The 25966-nt window shown below is 45.0% G+C and overlaps 1 protein-coding gene across 1 annotated transcript; it reads right to left on the reverse strand.

The window, feature by feature from the left end:
• Positions 1 to 4632: 4632 nt before the first annotated feature.
• On the reverse strand, positions 4633 to 25807 carry AGXT (alanine--glyoxylate aminotransferase). Its single transcript, XM_051991715.1, has 11 exons — positions 25495 to 25807; positions 20875 to 21067; positions 19890 to 19954; positions 17387 to 17487; positions 16511 to 16581; positions 15709 to 15793; positions 12573 to 12668; positions 10675 to 10744; positions 9519 to 9614; positions 7424 to 7552; positions 4633 to 5072 (listed from the first exon to the last, which is right to left on the reverse strand). Exons 1-11 carry the CDS (start codon positions 25756 to 25758, stop codon positions 4965 to 4967), a joined length of 1278 nt encoding a protein of 425 aa, XP_051847675.1. The 5' UTR covers positions 25759 to 25807; the 3' UTR covers positions 4633 to 4964.
• Between the last annotated feature and the right edge of the window lie 159 nt (positions 25808 to 25966).

Genomic DNA, 25966 nt, shown 5'->3' on the forward strand with positions numbered 1-25966 from the left:
CTATATACATTACTGTTACAGTAACACATTCTAACTTGCACTTATGGTAACATATACTATATATGTCACAGTTATAGTAACATAGCCTAACTTGCACTTATGGTAACAAATACTATATATGTTACTAACAGTTATAGTAACATTAACTAACAGTTATAATATTAACTAACTATATATATATATAACTATATATATATACTATATAATACTATATATAGTATTAACTATATATATAATAATATATTAACTAACAGTTATAATAACATATCCTAACTTGCACTTATGGTAACATATACTATATATGTTACTAACAGTTATAGTAACATTAACATTTCTATATATACTATATATGTTACAGTTATAGTAACATACTAACTACCAGTTATAGTAACATATACCAAATGTTACTGTTATAGTAACATAGACTATATATGTTACTAAGTCACAATTATAGTAACATATGTCATATATGTCACTAACAGTTACAGTAACATATACTAATTAGCAGTTATAATACAATAACTAGCAGTACTAACTAATAGTTTTTACATCAAGGCCAGATGGTATAAATCTACTCTGAGGTTTAAGCCGTGAAATATGCCCCTTTTTCAACAGTAGGGGAAGACTGTGGGAAAGGGCAAGGCCGGGACCGGTAGGGGCTCATCTACTACTCGCTGCCAAGGCATGAGGAGGCTCATGCCATTCTCGCCTGCGAGGTGCTAAGTCTGGTTGTTTCTAGAAGTTAGATGGCGAAATGGAGAGAGCGCTGGACTTGCGTTCAGAGAGACTTGCCTTCAGATTTTGCCTCCGACAATAACGGTGTACCCTGGGCAAGGCTCTTAGCTCTTTTCATATATAGTCTCTTAAAGTATAAGATGGAAATAATAATAGCTACATCATAGACTTGTTAGGAGGATCAATAAGATACGTAAATAACTCAGTCTTAGTTGTTTTTATTATTACTGTTTCTAAACTGCTAAAAGACTGAAAATACCACCATTAACCTCTATATTTGTTGCCCTGGGGGAAAGCCCCACCTGCCTTGCCCTAGTTATGGCTCTATGTTCCAGCACTGCCAATGTGAGGAAAGAGGGATGAGAGAAAGAGCGAAAGGAGAGGCGATGGATCAAAAGCATGTCCTTTGACTGCTCTGTCTAGGTACAATGATAGATAAGATAGCAATGACAATGAAGGAAAGTGATAGGAAGGGTTCCTATTTATATACTACATTAAGATCCCAAGACTACTTTATTTAAACTTGCCCTGTCTGCAGATGGAAGGCAAATGGAATGATCCTCATTTTATAGGCAAACAGGTTCAGTGATTTCCCACAGCTCCATGGGACCAGAGCCCCACTCTGGAAGTACCACATCTGCTGGGACGAAGGGGTGGGGCTCGTGGGACCCAAGGCTCCTCCAGTAGTCTGCGCTCAATCTTCCTCAGCAGCCACCAAGCCTGACCCACTTGGGATGCGCCAAGCCTTCACACAGACAAGGAGGACAAGGAGAGGGGGATGGTACCAGGCCTTGGATTTCTGGGGCACATTTTAGTATAATGGAGAAAAACGTGGGCTCCTTCAGCCCTGTCCCATTCAGACACAGGGTCCCGCAGCTAACCCCGAAGCAGGGACACACGTCCAGGTTTGAGAAGCAGCATGGGAAAGCTTCCTAGACAGGACTTTGCAGGAACAGGTGCTTCTGAGTAGAAAAGGGTTTTGCTGCTCTAGAACAAGGTTGCAAGGGTGGGCATTGGGTATACTCAGGAGAGGGTTTTGGTTTTGGTTTTTGGCATGTGTATGTGCACGTATGTATTTGAGTGTAAGTGTATGTGTGTGTATATGAGTGTAGTATGTGTGTGAATGTGTATATGTATGTATGTGAATGAATGTGTGTATATGTGTGAGTATGTGTATGAGTTGTATGAGTGAGTGGGTGTGAATGGGTATATATATATATGTATATATCATATTTATGTATATATGTATTTATGTATATAGCATATATGTTACTAACAGTTACAGCAACATATGTGAACTAGCCATTATAGTAACATATATTATATATATTACTCAATTGTTATGGTAACATATCCTATATATGTTACTAACAGTTTTTGTAACATTAACTAGTAGTTATAGTAACATATACTTTCTATATTTATGTATGTATGTGAATGTGTGAGAGTGTGTGTGTGTGTGTGTGTGTGTGTGTGTGTGTGTGTGAATTATAGTGTTTTCTCAGCTAATTCTAGCCCAGTCACAGAAATGATCACTACAAATCACTCTGAATTACAGGTTGCATTAAGGGATTAGAGCAACCACTCCTTAGTAATAAAACCACTGGGAGACCGGTTGAACAGCTGCTTTATAAAGACTAAGTCACGGTGTTTTCTTCTTGAAGGGGGAAGAATTTGGTCCAGAATGGTTACAAATGAGAGACAAGTTAAGTGACTTGCCCAAGTTCACACAGGTGATAGAAAATTGGTAAATAGCATTCAGGCCCAGGTTATCTGACTCAATTCCCCTACGCTCTCCTGGGGTTCCAAAAAGAGAGATTGGTTTGGCCACTCTTTGTTTTCCAAGTTCCTTCAACTTCTCAGTGGCAGCCTGGAGATCGGGGACAGGACGACTTTTGCTCAAGGGAAGCTATCGGATGGGCCCAGTTGTTATTTTCCTGGTGGTGGGAGGCTGACCCCAAGGATGTCTGGATTCCCAATCCCAATCCTGATTCCCAATCATCAGATCTCAGCTGTGGGAGGCACCTGGAGCTGTTTCCTTTCCCCCTTATCCCTTTGGGCGGTCTGTAGGTCTCATGGAACCTCGGGATGTTGGAGGGATGGGCCTCAGAGTCCGTCTAGTACAACATGCCCCTGAGTAATAATCGCCTTTCTCATACTCCCACTAAGTGCTTATCCCAGCCTTCACTTGAAGACCTCCAGGGAAGGGCCTCTCAGGCAGGCAGCCTGTGTTCCTTGGGCTGGATCTCTGTGTCTGGAAGGTTTTTCTGACTTTTCTGCCTCCCCAAAATCCACGGTTCCTGGTTCTGGCCTCTGAGGCCAAACAAAGCAAGTCCAATTTCTTTTTCAGTCAAAAGAGTCTTTCAAGTTCTTGAAGATGAAGCTTATATTTCCCGAGTCTTTTCTGGCAAAATACACCCTGTTCCTTCAATGAATACTTTAATTGCAGGAACTCGGGCTCCTTCACGATCCTAGCTCCCCCCTTCTGGGTACCCCACAGATTAGTAATTCCCTTCCAAAACTGGGGCACCCAGAACCAAAGCAATGTGGAGGCATGTGCTCAGACTAGAACTCCCTGCCTGCATCTCCATTCCCAGCCCAGCCCAGCCCTTGCTGCTGAGCACTATTTCTCCTTTTCTTCCCAGATGTCTCCTCATCTCTTGCCTCCCTTCCCATAATCCTTCCCTCCCAGCTACGTTCTTAGCCCATGGAGATGGGGGTTTGAAGTCGGGAGGGTGGTGAAGTGAGGCTGCCAATTTCAAAAGTAAAAAAGCCAGAAAGGGTAATTTTCTCCCTCATAAAATAAGGCTGTGGAGGGCAGCCCATCGTAGTGGAGTGACATCTGGCCTGGAAGTCGGAAAGACCAGCCTCTGACTTATGGGGGACCTGGACGTGTTACATAGAAGCTTCTTGGGATTCTGAGAAACTAAGCCTCTAAATCACAGAAGAGTGGCTGACCTGTGTCAGAGAAGGGCATTTCCACCTTGGGAGGTTTTTTGGAACAATGATGAAATCCCCGAAGTAGAATGAAGTGAGAATGAGTTTTGACTTTGATAAGGTGTGCAAAGGGTTTCCCAGAAGGTACTCGCTGGATCCTCCCCACAAGTCTGGAGGACAGATCCTCTGGTCATCTCCCATTTTATTTGATTTTATTTATTTTTGCTGAAGCAATTGGGGTTAAGTGACTTGCCCAGGGTCACACAGCTAGGAAGTGTCTGAGACCAGATTTGAACTCAGGTCCTCCTGACTTCAGGGCCGATGCCATCTAGCTGCCCTGGTCATCTCCATTTTACAGATGTGGAGCTGAGGTAGATTTAAGTCACTTAGCTACCCCCATCTCAGAGGGAGAAAGGGTCTCAGAGAGCAAATCCTTCAAAAATCCAGCCTTTCCTGATTCCAAAGGATGATGGGGCAGTGGGTGGGTAGAAGGCGCCATTGTTGGGCATGGGGGCAGGGTTAGAGTGTGTGTGTGTGTGTGTGTGTGTGTGGCACGCACGTGTGTGTACACTTGCACACTCATCCTTGGGTTGGCCCTTATAGAACTCAGTCTGCTTGAAACTCTGCTAGAGGTCCTTAACTCTGTTCAGTCTTGCGATGGGTTGGCCCTCAGGAGCCTTCCTGTGCTCCCTATTCCTTCTCGATCCCCACTGCGTGTGCACAAAGAAGCGGACGCACTGATTTCAGTCTCGATGGGCTAATCTGGTTATTTTGGCTGAGCTTCCCGGGGGGGGGCACAGGTCAGGTTGAGAGCCCCCAGCTCCCGCCCCCCATATTCACCACCAGCCCTTTGGGTCTGTTCTCACATCCCTGATTTTCTTGGGTGCTTCTGGGGGGACCTTGATGATTTTTTTTAGTCTTCTTTGTGGCCGGGAGGAGAAAGGGACACAAAGGCCAGGGCGCCCCAAACGGCTTCTTTAATGAAAGGAAGAGAGAGACTCGGGGGGAGCCGCCGCCGATTTCCCGGCCCCAGAAAACTTTCAGGAAATCAGAAGCTACGAAGGCCGTTTTCCAGAGAGCTCTCTAGAAAGGGACCAGGGATGACCGGCCTACATGAGGGAGGGCCCAGCAAGGCGGGAGCAGAGCGGGAGACTCCCCCCCTCTCCCTGCCTCTCCTCTGCCTCTTGCTAGAGCGCATTCCCCCTTTTTCCTTCTCCGGCCCCTGCTCCTTCAGATCCTCGCCCACCCCCAGCCCACTCGAGGTCAGGCTGAGCTGGTTTCGCAGGGGGCCCCTACAGTTTGTTCTTGGGGCAATTCTGCAGCGCGTCCTTCAGGGCCCGGATGACTCGGTCCACGTTGGCTTTGGTGGCGTTGCAGCCGAGGAGGCCGATCCTCAGCACCTGAGGCGGGGGAGAGCACGAGAAGGCGCGCTGAGCCCGCGAGGGGGCACCCGGCCGCCTGCCTTGTCTACGGCATCGCTCCCTGGTGGGCACCGGGCACCTCGGTCAAACCGACCCGTTTACTGAAGCTCCGGCCTAGGGCTCAGGGCGGTTCTGGACTCGGAGTCGGAAAGTCCAGCCATGAAATCCTGCCTCTGGCCTTTACTAGCTGAAAGGTCTCTGGAAGCCATCCTCTGTTCTGAACCTCAGTTTCCCCCTTTGTCAAATGATAGCTCTGGCTTTCGCTTCACGCCTCTGAACGGGCAGCCCCCCAAATCTCCTAGAACGCCGACTTTCCTCCCAGGCTCGCTCCGTGGGCCCTTCCCGAGGCCGCCCTCAGTCCCTAATTGCTGGAAACTCCTTTCCTTACAAACCAAGCCTCAGTTTCCTCCTGTGTTTTTGTTCTATCCCAGACTGGCTTACTGGGCTGGAGGCCCACTATGATACTCAGCTCTTTTTCAGACACACTGCTGCTTAGCCGTAACTCCCCTTCCTTGCTGCCTTTTCAAAGCTCAGCCGCACTGAGAGTCTGGAGATTCAGGTTTGTTGCCCCAAGAAAATAACCGGGACCAGGAAGGCGTCATGACCTGCTTCTTTGCTATTTCACCTCACAAAAGGCACAGAATAGGAGAATAAATCCCTATCCCTTAATCTCTCTGAGCCTCAGTTTCCTCATCTGTAAAATGGGAATCATAATAGCACTTCCTTCCAAAAGACATAACATATGGAAAGTGTTTCACGAACCTTAAAGGACAAGGGAAATGCTGCTGTTATTACTTTGGTTATTTTTGTTATTCAGTCTGTCTGGGAGCAGAAGGGGAAGGTAACGGTTTCTGCCTGAAAGCAGAATGTGGAGAGCTACTTGCTGCTGTGCTGTTCTTGGTCAGGTAATTTCACACACACTCACACACACACTCACACTCACTCACACTCACACACACACTCACACTCTCACACACACTCACACACACACACACACACACACTCACACTCTCACACACACTCTCACACACACTCACACTCACACATACACTCACTCACACAAACACACACACACTCACACACACACACTCACACAAACACACACACTCACATACCACACACACACTCATTCACACAAACACACACACACTCACCCAACACACACACACACTCACACAAATGCACACATACACTCACACTCACACACACTCTCACACACTCACACAAACACACATACACTCACACACACACTCACCGAACACACACACTCACACAAATGCACACATACACTCACACTCACACACACTCTCACACACTCACACAAACACACATACACACACACACTCACCCAACACACACACACTCACATACCACACACACTCACATACCACACACACTCACACACTCACTCACCCAACACACACACACTCACTCACACAAACACACACACACTCACACTCACACACATACTCACCCAACACACACACACATGCACTCACACAAATGCACACACACTCACATACCACACACACACTCACCCAACACACACACATGCACTCACACAAACACACACACACTCACATACCACACACACACTCACACACACACTCACCCAACACTCACACTCACACACTCATACACACACTCTCACACACTCACACAAACACACACACTCACACACTCACACACACACTCACCCAACACACACTCACACAAACGCACACACACTCACCCAACACACACACACACTCACTCACACAAACGCACACACACTCACATACCACACACACACACTCACCCAACACACACACACTTACTCACACAAATGCACACACACTCACATATCACACACATTCACACACACACACACTCACCCAACACGCACACACACTCACACACACACTCACCCACACACACACATGCACTCACACAAACACACACACACTCACATTCACACACTCACACACACACTCTCACACAAACACACACACTCACACTCACACACACACTCACTCACACTCACACACACTCACACTCACACACACACCCCAAGAATTTCCCCCACTTCAACATGGAAATATAGATTTTAGGGATTGTAGGGTAGAGCTGGAAAGGACTCTGGAAATCATCCAATCCAACCTCATTTTACAGATGGAGAAACCGAGGCCCATTGCACAGGGAGTGAGCAGCAGGGACCAGATTTGGGGCCGTTTGCTCTGATTCCAGAACCCCAAACCCTTTCCACCGTACCGTGGCCTCTGCTCAGTTGTAGGCGGACCCCAGGGGGCTCCAGGGCTCCCGTTTGCCCCGCCCCGCCCTCCCAGAATTACCATTCCAACCGAAGGTCCCAGGCCGCCCGTGATCTCGATGTCATGCTTCTTGATGAGGTAGGAGGTGATGTCCTTCCAGTTGTAGCCCGGAGGGATGGCCACTGTAGTGACCGTGGGTAACCTCACCTTCTGAAAACAAAACCACACACACACACCTGCTCACAGGCCCATCTTCAGCTCTGGAGGAGCTCAGAAGGGGGGAGTGACAAGTCACTGGGCCGGGCTTTTTCAGGGTGCTCCTCCTCTTATCTGCTGGGGCCTCAGGGTGGGTGACCAGCAGCTCTGGGCCCTGAGCCAGCAGCACCAAAAGAAGCCACGTTTAAAAACAGTTGGTGACAGAGAGGACTGTGGGAACTGAAGGTGGATCACATCACAGCGTTTTCATTTTTTGTGGTTGTTTGCTTGAATTTTATTTTTTCTCATTTTTTTTCCTTTTTGCTTTTATTCTTGTGCACAAGAGAATTGCATAAATATGTACGCCTCGATTGGATTTACATATATTTTTGCCACGTTTAACATATATTGGACTACTTGCCATGTAGGAGAAGGGACGGGCGAAGGGGGACGGAAATTGGAACGCAAGGTTTTGCAAGGGTCAAGGGTGAAAAATTGCATATAATTTGAAAATATAAAAGCTTCAATTTTAAAAAAATTAAAAAAAAAAAAGAAAGACAGTTGTGAAATTCTAGAGACACTCAGGGAGAGACTCCAGGACACTGATCCATAATGGAGATGAGCAGACTGGGGACACTATCAGGTCTCTGCTGGAGAGGCTGTCACCTGGGAAGGGAACAGGAGCTCCCCCAGAGTGCTTCTGTCAGGGAACTGCCAGCTTCTTGTTTTAACTGGATACCCTTGCTAACAAGATACTAACTTCAGTTGCTGAATAAGTGTAATATCTCTAAATTTTCTATATTTCTAAATTGCAGTGACCTGAGGCAAAGCTCTGGTGGCCCTGCCTTAGTTATTGTTCCAGTTGAGGGCAATTTTCTCAGACTCTCAACTTGACTCTGGCTACGGATAAATGACTTGGCATTGGCTCATTGACACTCGCAGGGCACTGGCTGTCTGACACTCACAGGGCATTGGGCATCTGACACTCGCAGGGCACTGGCTGGCTGACACTCACAGGGCATTGGGCGTCTGGCACTCGCAGGGCATTGTCTGTCTGACACTCGCAGGGCATTGGGCGTCTGACACTCACAGGGCATTGTCTGTCTGACACTCGCAGGGCATTGGGCGTCTGACACTCATAGGGCATTGCCTGTCTGACACTCGCAGGGCATTTCACACCTGACACTTGCAGGGCACTGGCTGTTTGACACTCGCAGGGCATTGGGCGTCTGGCACTCGCAGGGCATTGTCTGTCTGACACTCGCAGGGCATTGGGCGTCTGACACTCACAGGGCATTGTCTGTCTGACACTCGCAGGGCATTGGGCGTCTGACACTCATAGGGCATTGCCTGTCTGACACTCGCAGGGCATTTCACACCTGACACTTGCAGGGCACTGGCTGTTTGACACTCGCAGGGCATTGGGCGTCTGGCACTCGCAGGGCATTGGCTGTCTGACACTCGCAGGGCATTGGCTGGCTGACACTTGCAGGGCACTGGCTGTCTGACACTCACAGGGCATAGGGCATCTGACACTCGCAGGGCATTGGCTGGCTGACACTTGCAGGGCACTGGCTGTCTGACACTCTCAGGGCATTGGGCGTCTGACACTCGCAGGGAATTCCTTGTTAGAGTAACTCAGAATCTTGTAAGGATGACAGAGAGCTCTGAGAGTTGCTCGTTCCAGGGGTCACACACCTGGATGCTAGAACAAAAGGCGTCAGTCCTGAAGCCTTTCAAGAATGAAATGTACGTGGGAGAGAGCTCATAAAATATATTTTAAAATGACAGTAAAACAGATACAATTCTATTTGAAGAGTGAGCTAGCCTGCCTCTTGGGGAGCGGGATCCGAGCCACCTACGCTGCTGCTTTATTTTCTTTCCCAGGCCTGGCCCTTGGGCCCCACTTCATCCGTGGCTCAGATTGCATCTGAGTGCAGGGGCTCTGCCCCCCCCCCAATCCCCAGCCCTCCGGCCTTACCGGGTCCTTTACAAAGAGCTGGAGGCCCAGCTTCTGCAGCTCTTTGTACAGGTAGTCTGTGGCCGCTTGGTGCTTCTTCCAGCTCTCCTCCAGGCCCTGAACGAAGAAAAGGGAGACCTTGAATGTCTACGGCTGCAGAGGAGGGATGCTGCTAGGATGCTGCTAGGCTGGAGGAGGAGGAAACTCCAGAGAAATGTGATGAGGAAAGATGAGGTCTTCCCCTTGGCAATAGCTGGAGATCTGGGGTCTGGACCCCCCAGGATCCTTTCTGATTTAACGTGTAGAAAGAGGACTGAGAAAAAGGAGAGAGAAATGGAGGAAAAGGAAAGAATAAGAGAAAGGGAGAGAATGAGAATAGATTTAAGGCAAAAATGGACCTCAGAGGCTTTCTAGTCCTAATGCACTCATTTTACAGATGAGTAAACTGAGGCCCAGAAAAGTAAAGTGAAAGGAATAGCCTGAATAAAGTGGATGCACATCTAGGCCCTTGGACTGAATTCTGCACACGCTCTGCTCAGACAAGAGAAGATGGAGTTGGCTGGCCACTTCCCTCCCAACCTCCCCTTCTAATCGAGGTCCTCTGGGGTCATCTGTGGGAGAGAGGGACCTGTTCACCTTTCTGCCATTCCCTGTCACCTCACCAGCAGTCTCAGTTACTCTCGGGGGCCCAGGAGAGTGACCGTCTCCTCGGGGCAACGAGAGGCCCAGCGGCACCAGCCTAGCATCTTCCCCGGCCGTCCCGGGCTGCTGCCCCTCTTCCAGAACTTCCTTCCTTCAGAGCCCACCCATCCCCTCCCAGCCGGCCTGCCGGAGCCGCCCTTTGTGAATAACGTACCCACTAGGACTCTCAGTGATTCCTAAAAGATGTCACCCGACCCCCGGAGAGCTTCCCGGGCAGCCGAGAGCTGAAAGCCGTGCCCGGGACACAGGATTGGGGAAGGACCTGAACCCAGAGTCCTCGCCACGAGGACCAGCTCCCTATCCTGCTCTCTCCCTCCCCGCCACGCCACTGGCTCTCCTGCTCATCCCCCAAGCGTCCGTCATCGCATGGGAACAGAATGTAACCCAACCCCCCCGCAGAGCTCCAGCTGAACAAATCCTCCACTCTCCCGGCCTCCCCTCCTCAGCCGGGCTCGGGCTGTGAGAAAGCGCTCACCTCTTCAGCCAGCGCGGCCAAGCCCTCTCGGAGGCCAAAGAGGCTGATGACTGGGGTGGTGTGATGGTACCTGGAAGACATCGGGTGACATGGACTTCAGGGGCTGGGCAGGTGATGGCTGTAAAACCGTCCCGGCCTCAGAGGGGCAAGATCCTCAGAAGCACAGAGGCTGGGACCTGAAAGGGACCTCAGAGTCCCAGCTGGTGCCCAGGGAGGCCCCCCAGAGTCCAGGCCGGTGCCCAGGGAGAGTTCTGGTCAGTGCCCAGAGAGGCCCCCCAGAGTTCCAGCTGGTGCCCAGGGAGGGCCCCCAGAGTCCTGGCCGGTGCCCAGGGAAAGTCCCGGCTGGTTCCTGGGGAAGCTTCTCTATGATGCAGCCCACAAGTAGCCCTCCAACCTTTGCCTGAAGACCCCAATAAGGAGAAACCTTCCCATCACCTACTGAGGGGCCCATTCCCTCTTAAACAGCTCTCTTAGGAGACATTTGCTAACGGCAAACCTACACTGGCTTCTCCCATACAGCTGAGGAAGGCTGTACCAGATGTCTCGGAGCTCTCCTGGGCTTCCATGACCCACTCGTTGCTTCTTGTCGCACCACTTGGGACCAAAAGGGACAAGGCAAAAATCTCTCCTCCACCTGACAGTCTTTCATGGGCTCAAAAACAAACATCACACCCTCCCAAGTCTTCTCCAAGCTAAAAGGGCTATTTTTTTTTCATCATAAAAATGTTATTTGGGTTTATTGAAATTTTTGATGAATAAAAAATGTTTTAAAAATCATTCTTTTTGATTTCTAATAGGGCAAATGTCCCTTTTCCTCAAAAATATTTTATTTTTCAAAATCCATGTAAAGAAAGTTTTCAACATTAATTTGTGGAAGATTTTGTGTTCCAAATATTTCTTCCTCCTTCCCTCCCTCACTTCCCCCCATCCCAAAACAATAAGTGATGTAGGTTAAATATGTGCAATTCTTTTAAACACATTTCCATAATATGGTAAATATTAATAGATATAACTCATATTAAAGTTCTTCAGGGTTCTTGATAATTGTTAAGAGCAAAAATGCATCAAAAAGTTGGAGAATGACTGACCAATAGAATGCTATGTGGGCCACTATTGCCCCTCAAATGTGCTAAAGCCTTAAATAGGGCCTTTAAGCAATAGTTTTTTTCAATCTCTCCCCTCCTTTCTCTTCCTGCCTCCTTTTCCTTCTCTCTCTCTCTCTCTCTCTCTCTCTCTCTCTCTCTCTCTCTCTCTCTCTCTCTCTCTCTCTCTCTCTCTTTCTCTCTTTCTTCCTTTCCCTCTCCCTTTCTCTCTTACTTCCTCTCCTCTCTCTCTTTCTCTTCCTTTCTCTCTCCTTTCTGTCTCTCCCCCTCTCTGCCACTGTCTCTTCTTCCTTTCTCTCTCTCTCTCCCTCCCTCTCTCCCTTTCACACTCCTTTTCTCTCCCTCTTTTTCTCCCTCCCTCCCTTCTTCTTCCCTCATCCTTCCTCCCTCCCTTCCTTTCTCCCTCCCTCCCTACTTTTCTCCCTCTCCCCCTCTCTCTCTCTGTGTCTCTCTCTTTCCCTCTCTCTCTTTCTCTGTCTCTGTCTCTCTCTTTTTGGTGAGATCTCATTTTAGGGGTATAACCTAAATTTTGGGATGGTCTACTGAGGCCATCATTTGTAAGGTATGAGGTTAGATCAGGCTCCTCTTTGGAAGGCTGTAAAAAATGAAAGTTAATCAGTACCAATGTGACCTTGTTTGCTCATCTGTGAACCCCGGAACTCTAAGGTCTTCCTCAGATCTAAATCTGACAAATCTCTATTTACTTTGGGGAAGCATGGGAAGAGATGGATTTCTAAGTACATATTCTTGCCATGGATCCATGGACTCAGGAGCTCATAAACCCCAGATACTTACACCCTAGGATTGTCGTCACAACCCCAAAAGTTGGCCAGCCACTTCAAATCCAAATTAAAAGAATAAGGCTTTGTCTTTCGATTAAAAATCTTATTTCTAGAGAAAAGAAAAGAGAAAAGAGAATTCAGCATTCACCATTGGCCCAAACCACAGAAAAATTCCCAGCAGCTCGCTTTTAAACATGGCGGTCCTTCCCTTTTCAAAAGATTGCTTGGTTAGCTGTTCTTGGCCAACAATAGACCTTATGACCCAGTATGCGAGGAGGGAGTTTGGTGCTATCATCAAGTGAACTTAGGATGGGAAGAGCTGAGACATTGTTTGGGACGTCTACTCTGGGTTCTGCTACTTGGTGGGTACTGGGGAGAGATGGAAAGCTACTTAGGAGAATTACGATTTTTTTGTTTACACAATTTCTATTGGGAAATAAGGTGGTGTGTGTGTGTGTGTGTGTGTGTGTGTGTGTGTGTGTGTGTGTGTAGATGTCAGAAAAGAAAGTTGCTTTCCTCCAATTTCCAGGAAAAGTTCATCTAGAGAACATTTCTGTCTCTCTGGCGGGAGATACCCAAGAGCAGGGATCCTGGACTCTGGAAACCTCAGTTCTCCTTTGTTCCAAAGGACTCCCTATTGCCAGGCTTCCCTGGGAGGTAAAGCTCCCTCATCAGGGGGAAATTCTAACCATTTGTTCAGATAGCGGATAAGTTATTTAGGAAAAGGTCCCTGTGGTTGCTAAAGGGAGTGAGCTTCTGAACATGGTGGGGCCTTCTCAGGTCCCTAGAAAGAGTCCCCAGAATGAGAGAAGGGAACTAGCCACATCATCTAGGAGTCAAGAGGTAAGACCGAGATAGAGAGGGAGGGAAGGAGGGAGGGAGAGACAGAGACACACTCACAGACAGATAAAGATATTATAAACAAAATAAGTGTTTGTCTGTTTGGGGTGGCTAATGAGATTGTTACCCGTGAAATGGGTGTGTGCAACACAGAGGAAATTGTACCTTATGAAATTAGGATAGACAACAAAGTAACAGAGAGAGAGACAGAGAGACATAGAAACACAGAGAGATAAAGAAATATAGAGACAGGGAGACAGAGAAACAGAGAGAGAAAAAGTGATAAATGCAGAGAACACAGAACTTGGTCCAGGAAATGCAGCCCGGCCCAGTGCACCCTTTCTGTGTTCAGCTACCTGGGTGCCAGAATTTTTTTTTTCTCCAGGTACTCCATGTACCTCCCATCCTGGCCATGAATTTCCCCACTTTCCTTCTTCCTTCAGCTTTTGCCATCCCTGGCATCCTCTTCACTTAGGACCCCATAATTCTGTGGGGAATCACCCCAAATGGGCAGGCTTCCCCTCTGTGGATCCCATTCGGAACTTCTTATTCTCCCTCTGTCGTTATCTCTCAACTTCAGTCTTCTTGGTTCTCTCCAGAAAACTAAGAGCACAGCTTAGAGATCCACCACCCACAAGACCCAATCCTTCCCACTCAGGATAGTGTCGCTGATGAGGACCCTCATTTGTTTCCTGTCAAAGAGGGATCATCATATTCTCAACTGTTCTGTGTGTGTCCCAAGAGGGGGATACTTAGCCTCTGAATGAGAAATCCTATCATTAAAATCTCCATCATTTACCCTTGTCAACCTTGACCGGTTGACTTTGGGTTGCCCTGTCTAAACAAGGGTTACCATTCGGCATGATGATGTTGAGCGAGGGCCCAGGATGGAGGAACTGGGTGGTATGGTTCTCATAAGATGACCTGAATGCCCACGAGTTCCCAGAATGTCATACACACCCATTAAGCCACAAATTAATGAGTTTGGGGATGGTTTTGCCATTTCCGAGTAGACCTTTGAAGGGATCTAGCATGGAAGTGACTAAAAATTTAACAACCCTCTCCTGCTGAGTCTAATTAAATGTTCAAAGGTTCATAATAGGTCATTTTCACATTGATCCAACTCTCGGATGCCCAAGCAATTTTATAATCCATCCAAATGAATGGTCCCATTCATTAGAAAGTGAGTAAAAGAGCTGTGTTACCAAAACAAATATTTTCTTTTCTTTAGATATTTATGGCCTTTCATGGATTTTGAAAACTCTCTAAGCATAACTACAAGATATTCGTAGGACACCCAGATTTGATTGCTGACTTGGGCTACTGACCAGAGACTGACTCACTTTGAGGCCGGCAGCTGGGGTAGGCAAGGGACTGTTCCAAAGTGGAGAAGACATTTAGTTGTGTGACAAGATAAGGGGGATTGGAGCTTTCACATGTCAAACAAACAGTTTTGAGAAGAAGAAATGAAAGTCTTCACTGTTTGGAGGGGAAAAAATGCTCCGAGATACTAATAAGACAAAAGTAAATTAGTATAACTCCGAGGTGAATCTCACACCCAGAAAACAGTAATAAAACCCCAAACCAGGAAGTCAATGTTGGAGGGGCTAGAGCTATCGCGATGGAGCTGAAAACTGGTCTTTCCATTCTTGACAACAAGTATAATTGGGATTCATGTTGAGAAAAGCCATCAATCTATTCTTAGTCAGTGAACTTGGTATTAGGAAGAGTCCCCCAAAGAGGTCAATGACAGAACCAAAGATTGCATACGTAACAAAATATTCATAGCATCACTTGTTGTGGTTACAAAAATATCACAACCAAAAGTGTCTTTTTGGGGTGGCAAAAGAAATTGTAATGTGTAAAATTAGTATGTGGAACACAGAGGAAATTGTATCTTATGAAATGAGAATAGACAACAAAGAAAGTGCTAAATCAATGTGGTGACCTGGTGTTGATGGAATCCAAATGTATTGCGACTCAAAAAATGATGTCCATGAACGGTCATGAAGTCAGGGAGATCAGAACACACCTAATGCTTATAGTCAAATAAAGGAGGACAACTGAACGTGGACTGATTGCAATAAGCAATCTTGGTTTCAAAGAACGGAGAATGAAGTATATTCTTTTTGGGAGAGAGATGGAGGACTACAGGGGGAGAATGGTGCATGTAGGGGCAGACAGGTTTGCTTTGTTATCCCATTTTGCTCTGTCTCTGTTTTTAGGGAGAATTCATAGGAGTGATAAGTGTGTCAGGAAATCAATGAAATGAGGAGAAAAATGGGAAAGAGATGATGGAAGAAGCTCACCTGGCTTTTTCACTGAAGGACATCAAGGAAGTTCCAGGAGGGGAATTCAAGACTTTCTGAGAGCCAGAATACAAGATGTCAATACCTGCATTAACAGAGAGGAGACTGGGTGATATCTATCCCTTGCCTGTAAGAATGGGACTTAGAACCTCCTCCCTTCAGAGTCAGGCTTTGGACACCTGAGCAAGCCTTTCCAAAATTCCTTTTCAATGCCTTCCAACAGTATTAATGGTGGGGGCAAAGCCAAGTGTTGGGGATGATTTATGGTCTGTTCAAATGTAGTTTTCTTCCTTAATGACATCTGGTGGCTGAGGCTGGCTCTTGTAGGGTCCATTTGTCTACAACAATCCTCCTCCCATATCAGACTTTCCAAAGCCTTGGCAACTCACCCAGCTCTGTTCCTGTTGGGTGGTGTCTGTGCTCTAGACTTTCCCAGACTCTCTCCTCCATTAGGAGTGATCTGTCCCAGGTCCTAGTTCTTCAAAGACTTGCTTTCCAAGAATTTAATTATTTAGTCTCATTTGTGCTAATAGGACAGCGGTGCTAATGTAACCCTTGCCTGCTTTATGTAAGAAATTTGTATTTAAAGGGAGCCACAACCAAAGCAGTGTTGCCCATGAGGGAATTTCAGTCTTTATGATAGATGGTTATATAGAGGGCTTGTATCAATGGATCGGGTGTCTTTCTATATGGTACAAGCTAATCGTGCAGGAATCTCTAAATCCCAGCCCATTTGGCAGTGTTTGGCCCAATGGAGGCTCATTACAGGAGGAATTAAAAGGGACCCCCAAGTGGCTCTCACCTTGCTTGTCCATGTAAATTGGAGCTCCCCCTAACGAGGCTACGGAGTCCACCAGGAGTAAACAATTGTGCCTAAAAAAAGGAAGAGAGCAGATTCTATGGAAGAAGGTATGACTAGCTGACCATTCTAGCACATTGGATCTCAAAGGCCAGTGAGGCAGTTGTTATAGGGATTGACTACATTCAATCCTAATGTATAGATAAGGAAACTAAGGCATAAAGTAACTTGTCCATAGACAGCTAAGTGGTAAAATAGACAGAACTCTGGGTCTGGAGTTCAAATCTAGCTTCTGACTCATTCTAGCTGTGCAAGTCATTTAGCCTCTGCCTCAGTTTCTTCAACTATATATTGGGGATAATATAGAGTTGTTGTGAGGATCCGATAAGACAATATTTTTTAAAAATTGGCATATATCATACGTGCATGTAGCTAGTATATGTGTGTGTATCCCTATCTAGCCGTCCATCTATCTGTATCTATCTATCCATTTAGGGATATATATGCAAGTATATACATGTCCACACTACCAAAATAGCTTTTAAACCCTTAGGAAATGGGTGATCTGGGTGTAGTGTGCAAATTTATCCTTTTCCAATCAGCAATCCAGTTCCTGGGAAACCTCTTCTCTGATCAAATTAGATTGCAAAGATGACTGTGCTCCAAGGACCTGGACCATGGATCACTGGGTGTATACTGGGTGTAGAATTTTCTGGAAAGCGTTCTGAAATTCTGCTGGGAAAAGGTCACAAAACTTACCAAGGCAATGCTCCTGGGATCGAGGGAGAGATTGTGAGAGGGAGTGGATTTCAAGCTAAGGTCAAGAATCAGGAAGCTGGTAGCCTTCATACCTTGCCTGGGGGGAGCTATAGGGCTCACCTGTGGCAAAGATCACCATATCCATCCAAGGGCTGGGCTACTCCACTGGAGGACTCTCCATGGGTGAGAAAGAGCAGCACAGGTTTGTGTTGTGTCAGACCCTAGAAAGAGAGATAGACAGACAGACAGACATGGACAGAGAAAGAGAGACCAAAAGAGAGACAGAGATAAAGAGACACAGAGAGGTAGAAAGATGGGGGGCAAGAAAGAGAGAGAAAGAAAGAGACATACATAGACAAGCAGAGAAGACAGAATCAGAAACACAGAGACACAGACAGACAGAGACCGCCCATACATATATAGACAACACACACACACACACACACACACACACACACACACACACACACACACACAGAGTAATGAGTTTCCTCACCTGTCTAAGGAGGTTAGACAGGGGAGGCAATGACTTCCAAGGTGCTTACAGTTCTACACCCATGTTCCTAGAGTCTTCCACAAAGTCTCTTTCAGTCTTCTCCACCTGAAATTGTTCTTCCTCCTCAGATTTTCTCCGAGCACTTTGCCAATGTTCCTCATGCTCTGCCTTCCTTGTATGATGCACATTTGTGTGTTTGCTGGGTAAGCTCCATGGGCAGGACCTGAGTCATTCTGATACTTGTGTTTTTGATGCTTCTCACAGCTCTTTATAGTCTGTACTCAGTATATACTAGTTGAATTGGATTAAATTTACTCAATTAAATTTACGTAAATTTACATCTCAGGTCCCAGAATGCACAGGTTAGGTCTTGAAGTCCCTCCAAGCATTTGATCTACTGATTGGAGGATACAGAAGAGTCATGTGTTTCACAGACCCTCTGCCTATTTTCACTATCGTCTTTATCACAAGTATAATGACTGACATTCACTGGGAGCTTTCAGTGATTTACATACACTCTCATTTGGTCCCCATAACAGCCATGAGAAGTCAGCACTGTGGCTATTACGCCACTATCTCTGTTATGCAAGATTGGGTTTGCTCTGCTTGACCCTAGTGGACAGAACTGGGGGAAACTACAAAGAGGCCCAAGGAACCTTGACATAAAGGCGGAGAGTTTGAAGAATTCCGACCATCCAGAATTGCAATGGGCTGTCTTAGGAGGTGACAAATTCTCCTTGTACATCTCCGAGCAAAAACTGGGCAGCCACTAGCTGGGTACATTATAATAGAGGTTTTCATTCATATTAGCTGAGGTTATTCATAGGTTAGCTGAATTTAAAGAGTCAATCAGCAAACAAATCATTATTATTTATTCTGTGCCAGGTACTGGGCTAAACGCTGAGTGTACAAAGAAAAAGCAAAAACAATCCTACTAACTCTTAAATTCTGTGGTATGATCAGGGAGGAAAGTGAAACTCAGATAAGTGACTTGCCTGGATCACATGACCAGTGTGTCAGAAGTAGAATTGGAATTCACATATTCATGACTCCAAGTCCAGCTTCAGGTCACTAGAAGCCCATTTTTTTAAAAAAAGGATAATGATGATGAAACTCATCATCATTTTAGACTTTCCAACGAGTGTGAATTGAATTCCTCTACCTTATCGAATACAATAGTTGCATAAGACAGTGGAGCATGTATATTCCATTAGCTCCATTTTTTATATTTTTAAAGTAATATTTTATTTTTTCTCAGCTACATGTAAAGACAATTTTTGAAAGTAGATGTTTCCTAAAACTCTGGCCATGACCTTCCTTAGTATTCTCTTTGTGTTTGCACATGCTGTGTCATATCTGAAATATCTTCCCCTTTCTTTCTCCAGCAATTCCTGTTGTTGCCACTCACTTTTTGAAACCCATTTCAAAGATTACCTTCTACTTGCATCCCTTCCTAATTCCCACTCCTTTTGACAACGAACAGCTCCTCACTCTGCTTTTATTGGCACCCTCCTTCTGCACTTATCATTAATTAATCAAACTTTATTTGACATATTCTAATACAAAACCATTGAATTTCAAGAGGGCAGGAACAATACTGATGATGAGATGACGATAGTTAATTTTTATATAGAACATTATGGTTTTCAAAGTGTTTTACAGGTTATCTCATTTGATCTTCACAACAGCTTCATGAGGGAGGTGCTATTTTTATCCCATTTTATAGATGAAGAAAATGAGACTGAGAAAGGTTAAATGTTTGCTCACAGTCACACAGATAGAAAGTGCCTGAAGAAATATTTGATCATAGGTCTTGGCAACCCCTAGGTTCAATAGTGATCATGTCCAACATTGTGTCGTCTCAATGCTTGACATCTCATATACTGCCCCTAGTGTCCAGGACAGTGCTGTATGTACAAGTGTTTCACCAATGCTTGCTGAAGTGAGCTAAATTAAATTGGCTCGGATTTTCTGTTGATTGGGATCATGGCCACAGCTGGACCCCAAACTCCTAATCTGGTGCTCTTCTTGTTACCCCATCCACCTTTTCCGTATAATATTAAGCTGCAGTCAGTATTAAGGCAGAAAGTTGAGTAGGGGATGGCTAAACACAAGCCTGGGACTTACCTTCTCCACATCTTGCAGTGTATAATACTCTCCAGGAGCCTTCACCATTTGATGCACTTTGCCTCCTGATGGGATGAAGAATATAGGAGGCAGAGGATCAGAGGGAAAGCAAGGGAAAGTCATTGGTCATAATTCAGCCATCTATTTTACCTTTGACAGCATGGTGGAGTTTGCTGTACTGAGAGTAGAGGGTCGATCTGTGCATTCTTTTGACCCTCTAGTTGGGATGAATGGAAAAAGCCGGGGGCCAAGAGTCTTGAGAGACACAATTTCAATTCCCAGCTTTCACAGTTAATGGCTATGTGACATTGGGCAAATCACTTCATTTTTTGAGGCTCAGTTTTCTCCTCTGTAAAGTGGGGGAATAGTATGTACACTACTTACTTCACAGGATGCTTTTGAGAAAATTCCTTTGCAAACTTGGTCATTATAAACACGAGTTATTGTATCTTCCTTGTGTGAATGTATTGTGACTGTGATTTAGGACTGAGACGCCATGTTTTCAATTCTTAAGAACTATTTTAGACTACTTCAGTATCCTAATGGACATTTCCTCCATATTTCATGGGGGCTTAGGGATAGTATGACACTGAGGCTGGACCCTTTTTCATGAAATTTTACTGTCATGACAAGTTCTGTAGCTCCCTTTGTAGCCATGTTAGATTGTCCATTAACGAGAACTTGGAACATGATCTATCTTTTTTGAAATGACCTTCTGAGAAATCACCCTGGAAACTATATTGGCGAAATGTCTGTAAACAATCCAATCAATCATTAAGCCTGATGAGATCCACACTCCTCCATCTCATTTCCCATCTTTTGTGCCATTGTTGATGGGTCGAGATAAGAAATTTGGATGTGGCATTAGTCTTATGGAAGAACTAACCCAAGACTCATGGTCTTGGCTCATTCTAGAAAGCTCTGGAAGGTGGAGAAATTCTTGGAATTAGGGAACTGCCCCCCAAACCAGGGTAGATTCACTTACCCATCCTCTCAGCCATTTCTGCTACCCTCTGTCCCCACATGCCATTCACCCCCACCAGGACGGACTCCCCTGGTTCAATCACATTGAACAGGGCAGTTTCCATAGCTGTGTGTCCAGAGCCACTGATGGCCAGGGTGACCTTGTTCTGTGTTTGGAAAGCATACCGGATGCCATCTTTGATCTCATCCATGATCTGAAATAAAGGAAGTTATGGGTAAAACTCACCTTTGCAAAAAAAAAAAAAAAAGGCAACAAATACCTTGTGACCACCAGTTGGCATTACCCTAACTGGGGCATTTTAAAATTGGAACAGACAAATGTTCAAAGACAAAAGTTTATTAACTACGTACTATGTGTAAGGCAGTGAATACAGATATGACAGTTGCCCTGGGATTCAAATGCCCTCTCTAGCTTTTCTTTTTTCCTCTATCCGCTTCTTTCTTACTCTTTCTGCTTTTTTCATTTTCTCCTCCTCATCCATCTATCTCTCTATGTTTCCCTCCCTTCTTCTACTCTCTTTGATGTCTCTCTCCCCTTTGGAAGAAGTATCTCACCAACAAGAAGACAAGGAAAAGCGCACGACATGGATGTGATTACAGCCCACAAGATCATCGCTCTAGAGCTTTGAAGGACCTCGGGACTCCTCTAGTCCAGCTTCCTCATGAAGAAACTGAGGCTCAGAGAGATGAAGCTATTTCCCCAAAGACACACAGAAATTAAGAGAGATCCAGCAGAAGTGTGGTGAGAAATGTAAGGAGGCAATGACAACTATGGCATAAATTGGACTTAGAGTTAGGGTACTTAGGTTCAAATCCTGGCTTTGAGTTTAAATGATGTGTGACCATGGTCAAACAACCTAAGGTCTCTGAGTCTCAGTTTCTCAGCCATAAAATGGGCACATTAGTATGAGTACTACCAAGGTTCCAAGTACCAAGTACCACCAGGGAAATAAGAAAAATAACAAACTATCTCACGTAGGCAGACAAAGCCAATATGTCTTGATGGAATTTGAAATATACCAGAAAAGTATCCTATGGACCAAAGTCCTTCTTGCCTCCTTCTTATTACTGTGATGAAGATTCTGATGCTACTAATTAATAATGGAGTCATGGTTCTCAACAATCTACTTTTCCATCCTTATTTCACTCTACTTTTTTATGTATTCTGAATCCAAAAGAGACCAGACTGTTCTTGACCTCCATTCTTATCTTTCTCTTTCTTTTGATCTCTGGCAGATAGGTGACATAATGAAAAGGCTACTGGTCTTAGAGACAGGAGATCCTGAGTTCAAATTCTGCTTTAGCTGCATAATCTTGTTGAATGTAATTTTCATTGCATCATGGTCTGAAAAGGATGCATTTACTATTTCTGCCTTACTGCATTTGAGTTTGAGGTTTTTATGTCCTAATATATGATCAATTTTTGTATAGGTTCCATGAACTGCTGAAAAGAAAGTGTACTCCTTTCTGTCTCCATTAAATTTTCTCCAGAGATCTATCATATCTAACTTTTCTAGTATTCTATTTACCTCTTTGACTTCTTTCTTATTTATTTTGTGGTTTGATTTATCTAATTCTGAGAGTGCAAGGTTGAGATCTCCCACTATTACAGTTTTGCTGTCTATTTCTTCTTGCAGTTTAGCTGCATAATCTTGTCTCTTAATTTCTATCAACTTCAGTTTCCTATCTAGTCATGTGCTTCCCCCTCCACCCCCATTACTTTGGTCAGTGAGCAAAGAATTTGAACTTTCCTGAAGACGATTCCTAAGTTGGACAAATAGCTGGTTTCTTTGTTCCTTATAACTGTAAGCAAGGGTCTTGTATAGACAATCAAGCTGTTTTAGCTTGTTTTCTGCTGATAACTTTAGGAAAAATAAGAGGGAAAGGAATTCGAATTTTGTGTTTACCCAGAAAGTATTGTAATATGGAAAACATGTGATCTTAGCCAAATCGTTTCACTTCTGGACTTCAGTTTCCTTATCTTAACATGAAAGTGTTGAACTGGATGGAGTCCAAGCTGTGAATCCATAAATGTGGTGGAGGAGAGAGATCCCTGGTTCTGGAATTAAAGGTTCAATGTTTAAATTTGACTTCTGATGCAAGCTACCTGTGTGACCTCAGGCAATCCAGTTAACTCCCCTGGGTCTCGATTTCTTAATTGGCCAAAGGAGGGACTAGATAACCTCTAGGGTCCTTTCCATCTCTAATTTAGGGGTCTCTGACCAGAAGCTCCCCATAACTCCCCTTAGGAAAATCAGAGTGGAAAGAATACTAAACTTGGGTTAATTCCAAATTGTTAATGACTCACACTGTGAACCTTTCTAGCTTTGGGTCTCTATTTCCACTTCTGGAAAATGAAAAGATTGGACTTTAGACATTAGTCCTAAAGCATTTGAGCCAAAGTAAAGAGATTAAGAAGCTAAGCATGACTAGAATATTACACATTTTAAATCACAGGGTTGATGGTTAAACCTTCATTTTCCTGAGAAATGGAAACAGAGAAAATTAAAAGAGAATAACCAATGAAACCTTGAAAGGCAAAAGATAAGGCAAGAGTTCTTTTTTGGCCTTTCGGGAGGAATGGAAACAGAGGGAGGCTGATCAACTTTCACCTATTCTGACAAGGTTACTCATTAACTAGCCAATAAGTCTTTATTCCATAGAACTCTCTATGTTAGAAGTAATTTAGTTTAATTGAACTGACATTTATTAAGTAACTGGAAATAACATGAGAGATCATTGAGTCTGGCCCTTCCAATTTCCAAATGAGATAATTGAGATCCAGAGAGGAGATGTAAATTGTGCCATGTGATGTATTTAGTTATTAGCAGAAGCTAGTGTAGGACCCAGGTTTCTTAATTATAGACCTTGTACTTTTTTTTTGCTGAGGCATTTGGAGTTAAGTGACTTGCCTAGGGTCACACAACTAGGAAGTGTTAAGTGTCTGAGACCAGATTTGAACTCAGGTCCTCCTGACTTCAGGGCTGGTGCTCTATCCACTGCACCAACAAGCTGTCTCTATATAGATCTTTTACAACTGTTGTTTCATTTTACATAATTGTAGAATCTCTGAGTTGGAAGAGATCTTGGATAGCTTTTGGTTTAAAGGACACCAAAATCTCTTCTTCTTCATATGACCACCACCATCTTCATCACCTCCATCACTGCCATTAATGTGACTAAAGTACTCTTTCATCATCATCACCACCACACCACCATCGTCACCATCATAGCCCTTATCATCACCACTATTACAAAAACTAATGTCACCACCATCACTCCCTCATCATCACCATCACCACCACCATCATCTCACTCCTCCTCATCATCTCCACTACCATCATCATAATCACCACACCATGAGGATCACCACCATCTTCCTCATCACCATCATCACCAGAACTAATCGTTCCCCCATCATGATCATCATCATTACCACAATTATCCTCCTCCTCAGCATCACCACCATTAATGCCATCATTCTCATCATCATTATCACTCCCACCATCATCATCAGTGTCAATTGTTCCTCATAAACGACCTTTCATTTCCCATCTCTCTGCTCCTCACAAGTTATTCCTCCTGCTTGAAATGTGCTTCTTTCTCATCTCTGATTCTTAAGACCTCAACTTTTTTGAAAGACTCACTTTAAAGGGTAGCTAGGTGGCACAATAGATAGAGCACCAGCCCTGAAGTCAGGATGACCTGAGTTCAAATCTAGTCTCAGACACTTAACACTTCCTAGCTGTGTGGCCCTGGGCAAGTCACTTAACCCCAATTGCTTCAGCTAAAAAAAAAAAGACTCACTTTAAGTACCACTTTTTACATGAGTCCTCTCCTGATCCTTCAATTGCTCAGCCTCCCACTAAAATCACCTGGAATCTGTTCTGTGGCTATGTGTACTTGTGTATGTCATCGCTCCTGAGGGAATGTTAGCTCCCTGAAGAAAGCCATTTTTTCATTTTTGGCTTCATAATTTCAGCACCTGAGAGCGCATCTGGTATAGAGTAAGTGTATAATAATTGATTGGAATAATAATGATGATTAATTGATTTGTACCCCCAGCACAGTTCCTGACACATAGTAGGTATTTAATAAATGCTTTGAGATTCGTTGATCAAAATAGTTGAAATGTATAGTAGCTTAAGGTTTGCAAAGCATTTTATGTTCTGATAGCTCTAAATCTCAAATTCGATGATTCCATGATTATTAGACCTCAGCGTACTTCTCTGTCAGTGAGGCTATTGGGTCCACTGCTCTCTTACCTTTCTCTAGCTCTAGGCACCTGTGGCTCTCCCAGAGTTGTTGTGAAACTTAAATGAGATGCTAGTAGCTCATTTTATAATTTATTTTTTATTTCAATTGAACATACCACAAGCAACCCTGTAGTAGAGGCACTCCAGGGATGGTTCTCTCCATCCGAAAAATGAGAAAACTGAGACTTCATGATGTCAAATTACTCACAGAGATAGTAAAGTGACAGAGCTAAACTCAAAGTCAGTTCTCTCCTGCCTCTAGTTGAACATGGCCTCAGGCTCTAACCTTCTGCTATCCTGAAGTTCAAGCATAGTTCCAGAGAGTTTTAGAGAGGGCCATCCAAGCCAGTTTTCCTACCACTTACCTGAAACATTTCCTCATGCATGTGTCCAATCATTTGGAGGCCCCCTGCACGCATGATCCGTGAAGAAAGATTGGAAGGTCCCGGTCCCAAGAGAAGTCTATCTGGGATCTTCAGGGGCTTCCTCAGTGAGGCCGGGGGAGCCACAGTCAGTGAGTGGCTGGCCATGGTCCTGCTCTGTGGAGGTGTCAGGACAGGGAGGTGCAGCTGGACCCAACCTGCTGCCTGGGAAGCCAGGAAGACACTGCTTGGGATGAACCTCTGCATCTCCCAGCAGTGCTGACAAGCACTGATTGGGTTGCTACTTTCAACGGGCTTTTTATTAACAGAGAAGCAAGAATCAATAGACCGTCCCTGTAAACTTGGAATAAGCGCTCTCTCTCTCTCTCTCTCTCTCTCTCTCTCTCTCTCTCTCTCTCTCTCTCTCTCTCTCTCTTCTCTCTCTCTCTCTCTCTCTCTCTCTCTCTCTCTCTCT

Source organism: Antechinus flavipes, chromosome 3, assembly GCF_016432865.1.
Source record: "Antechinus flavipes isolate AdamAnt ecotype Samford, QLD, Australia chromosome 3, AdamAnt_v2, whole genome shotgun sequence".
NCBI classification, from domain to species: Eukaryota; Metazoa; Chordata; class Mammalia; order Dasyuromorphia; family Dasyuridae; genus Antechinus; species Antechinus flavipes.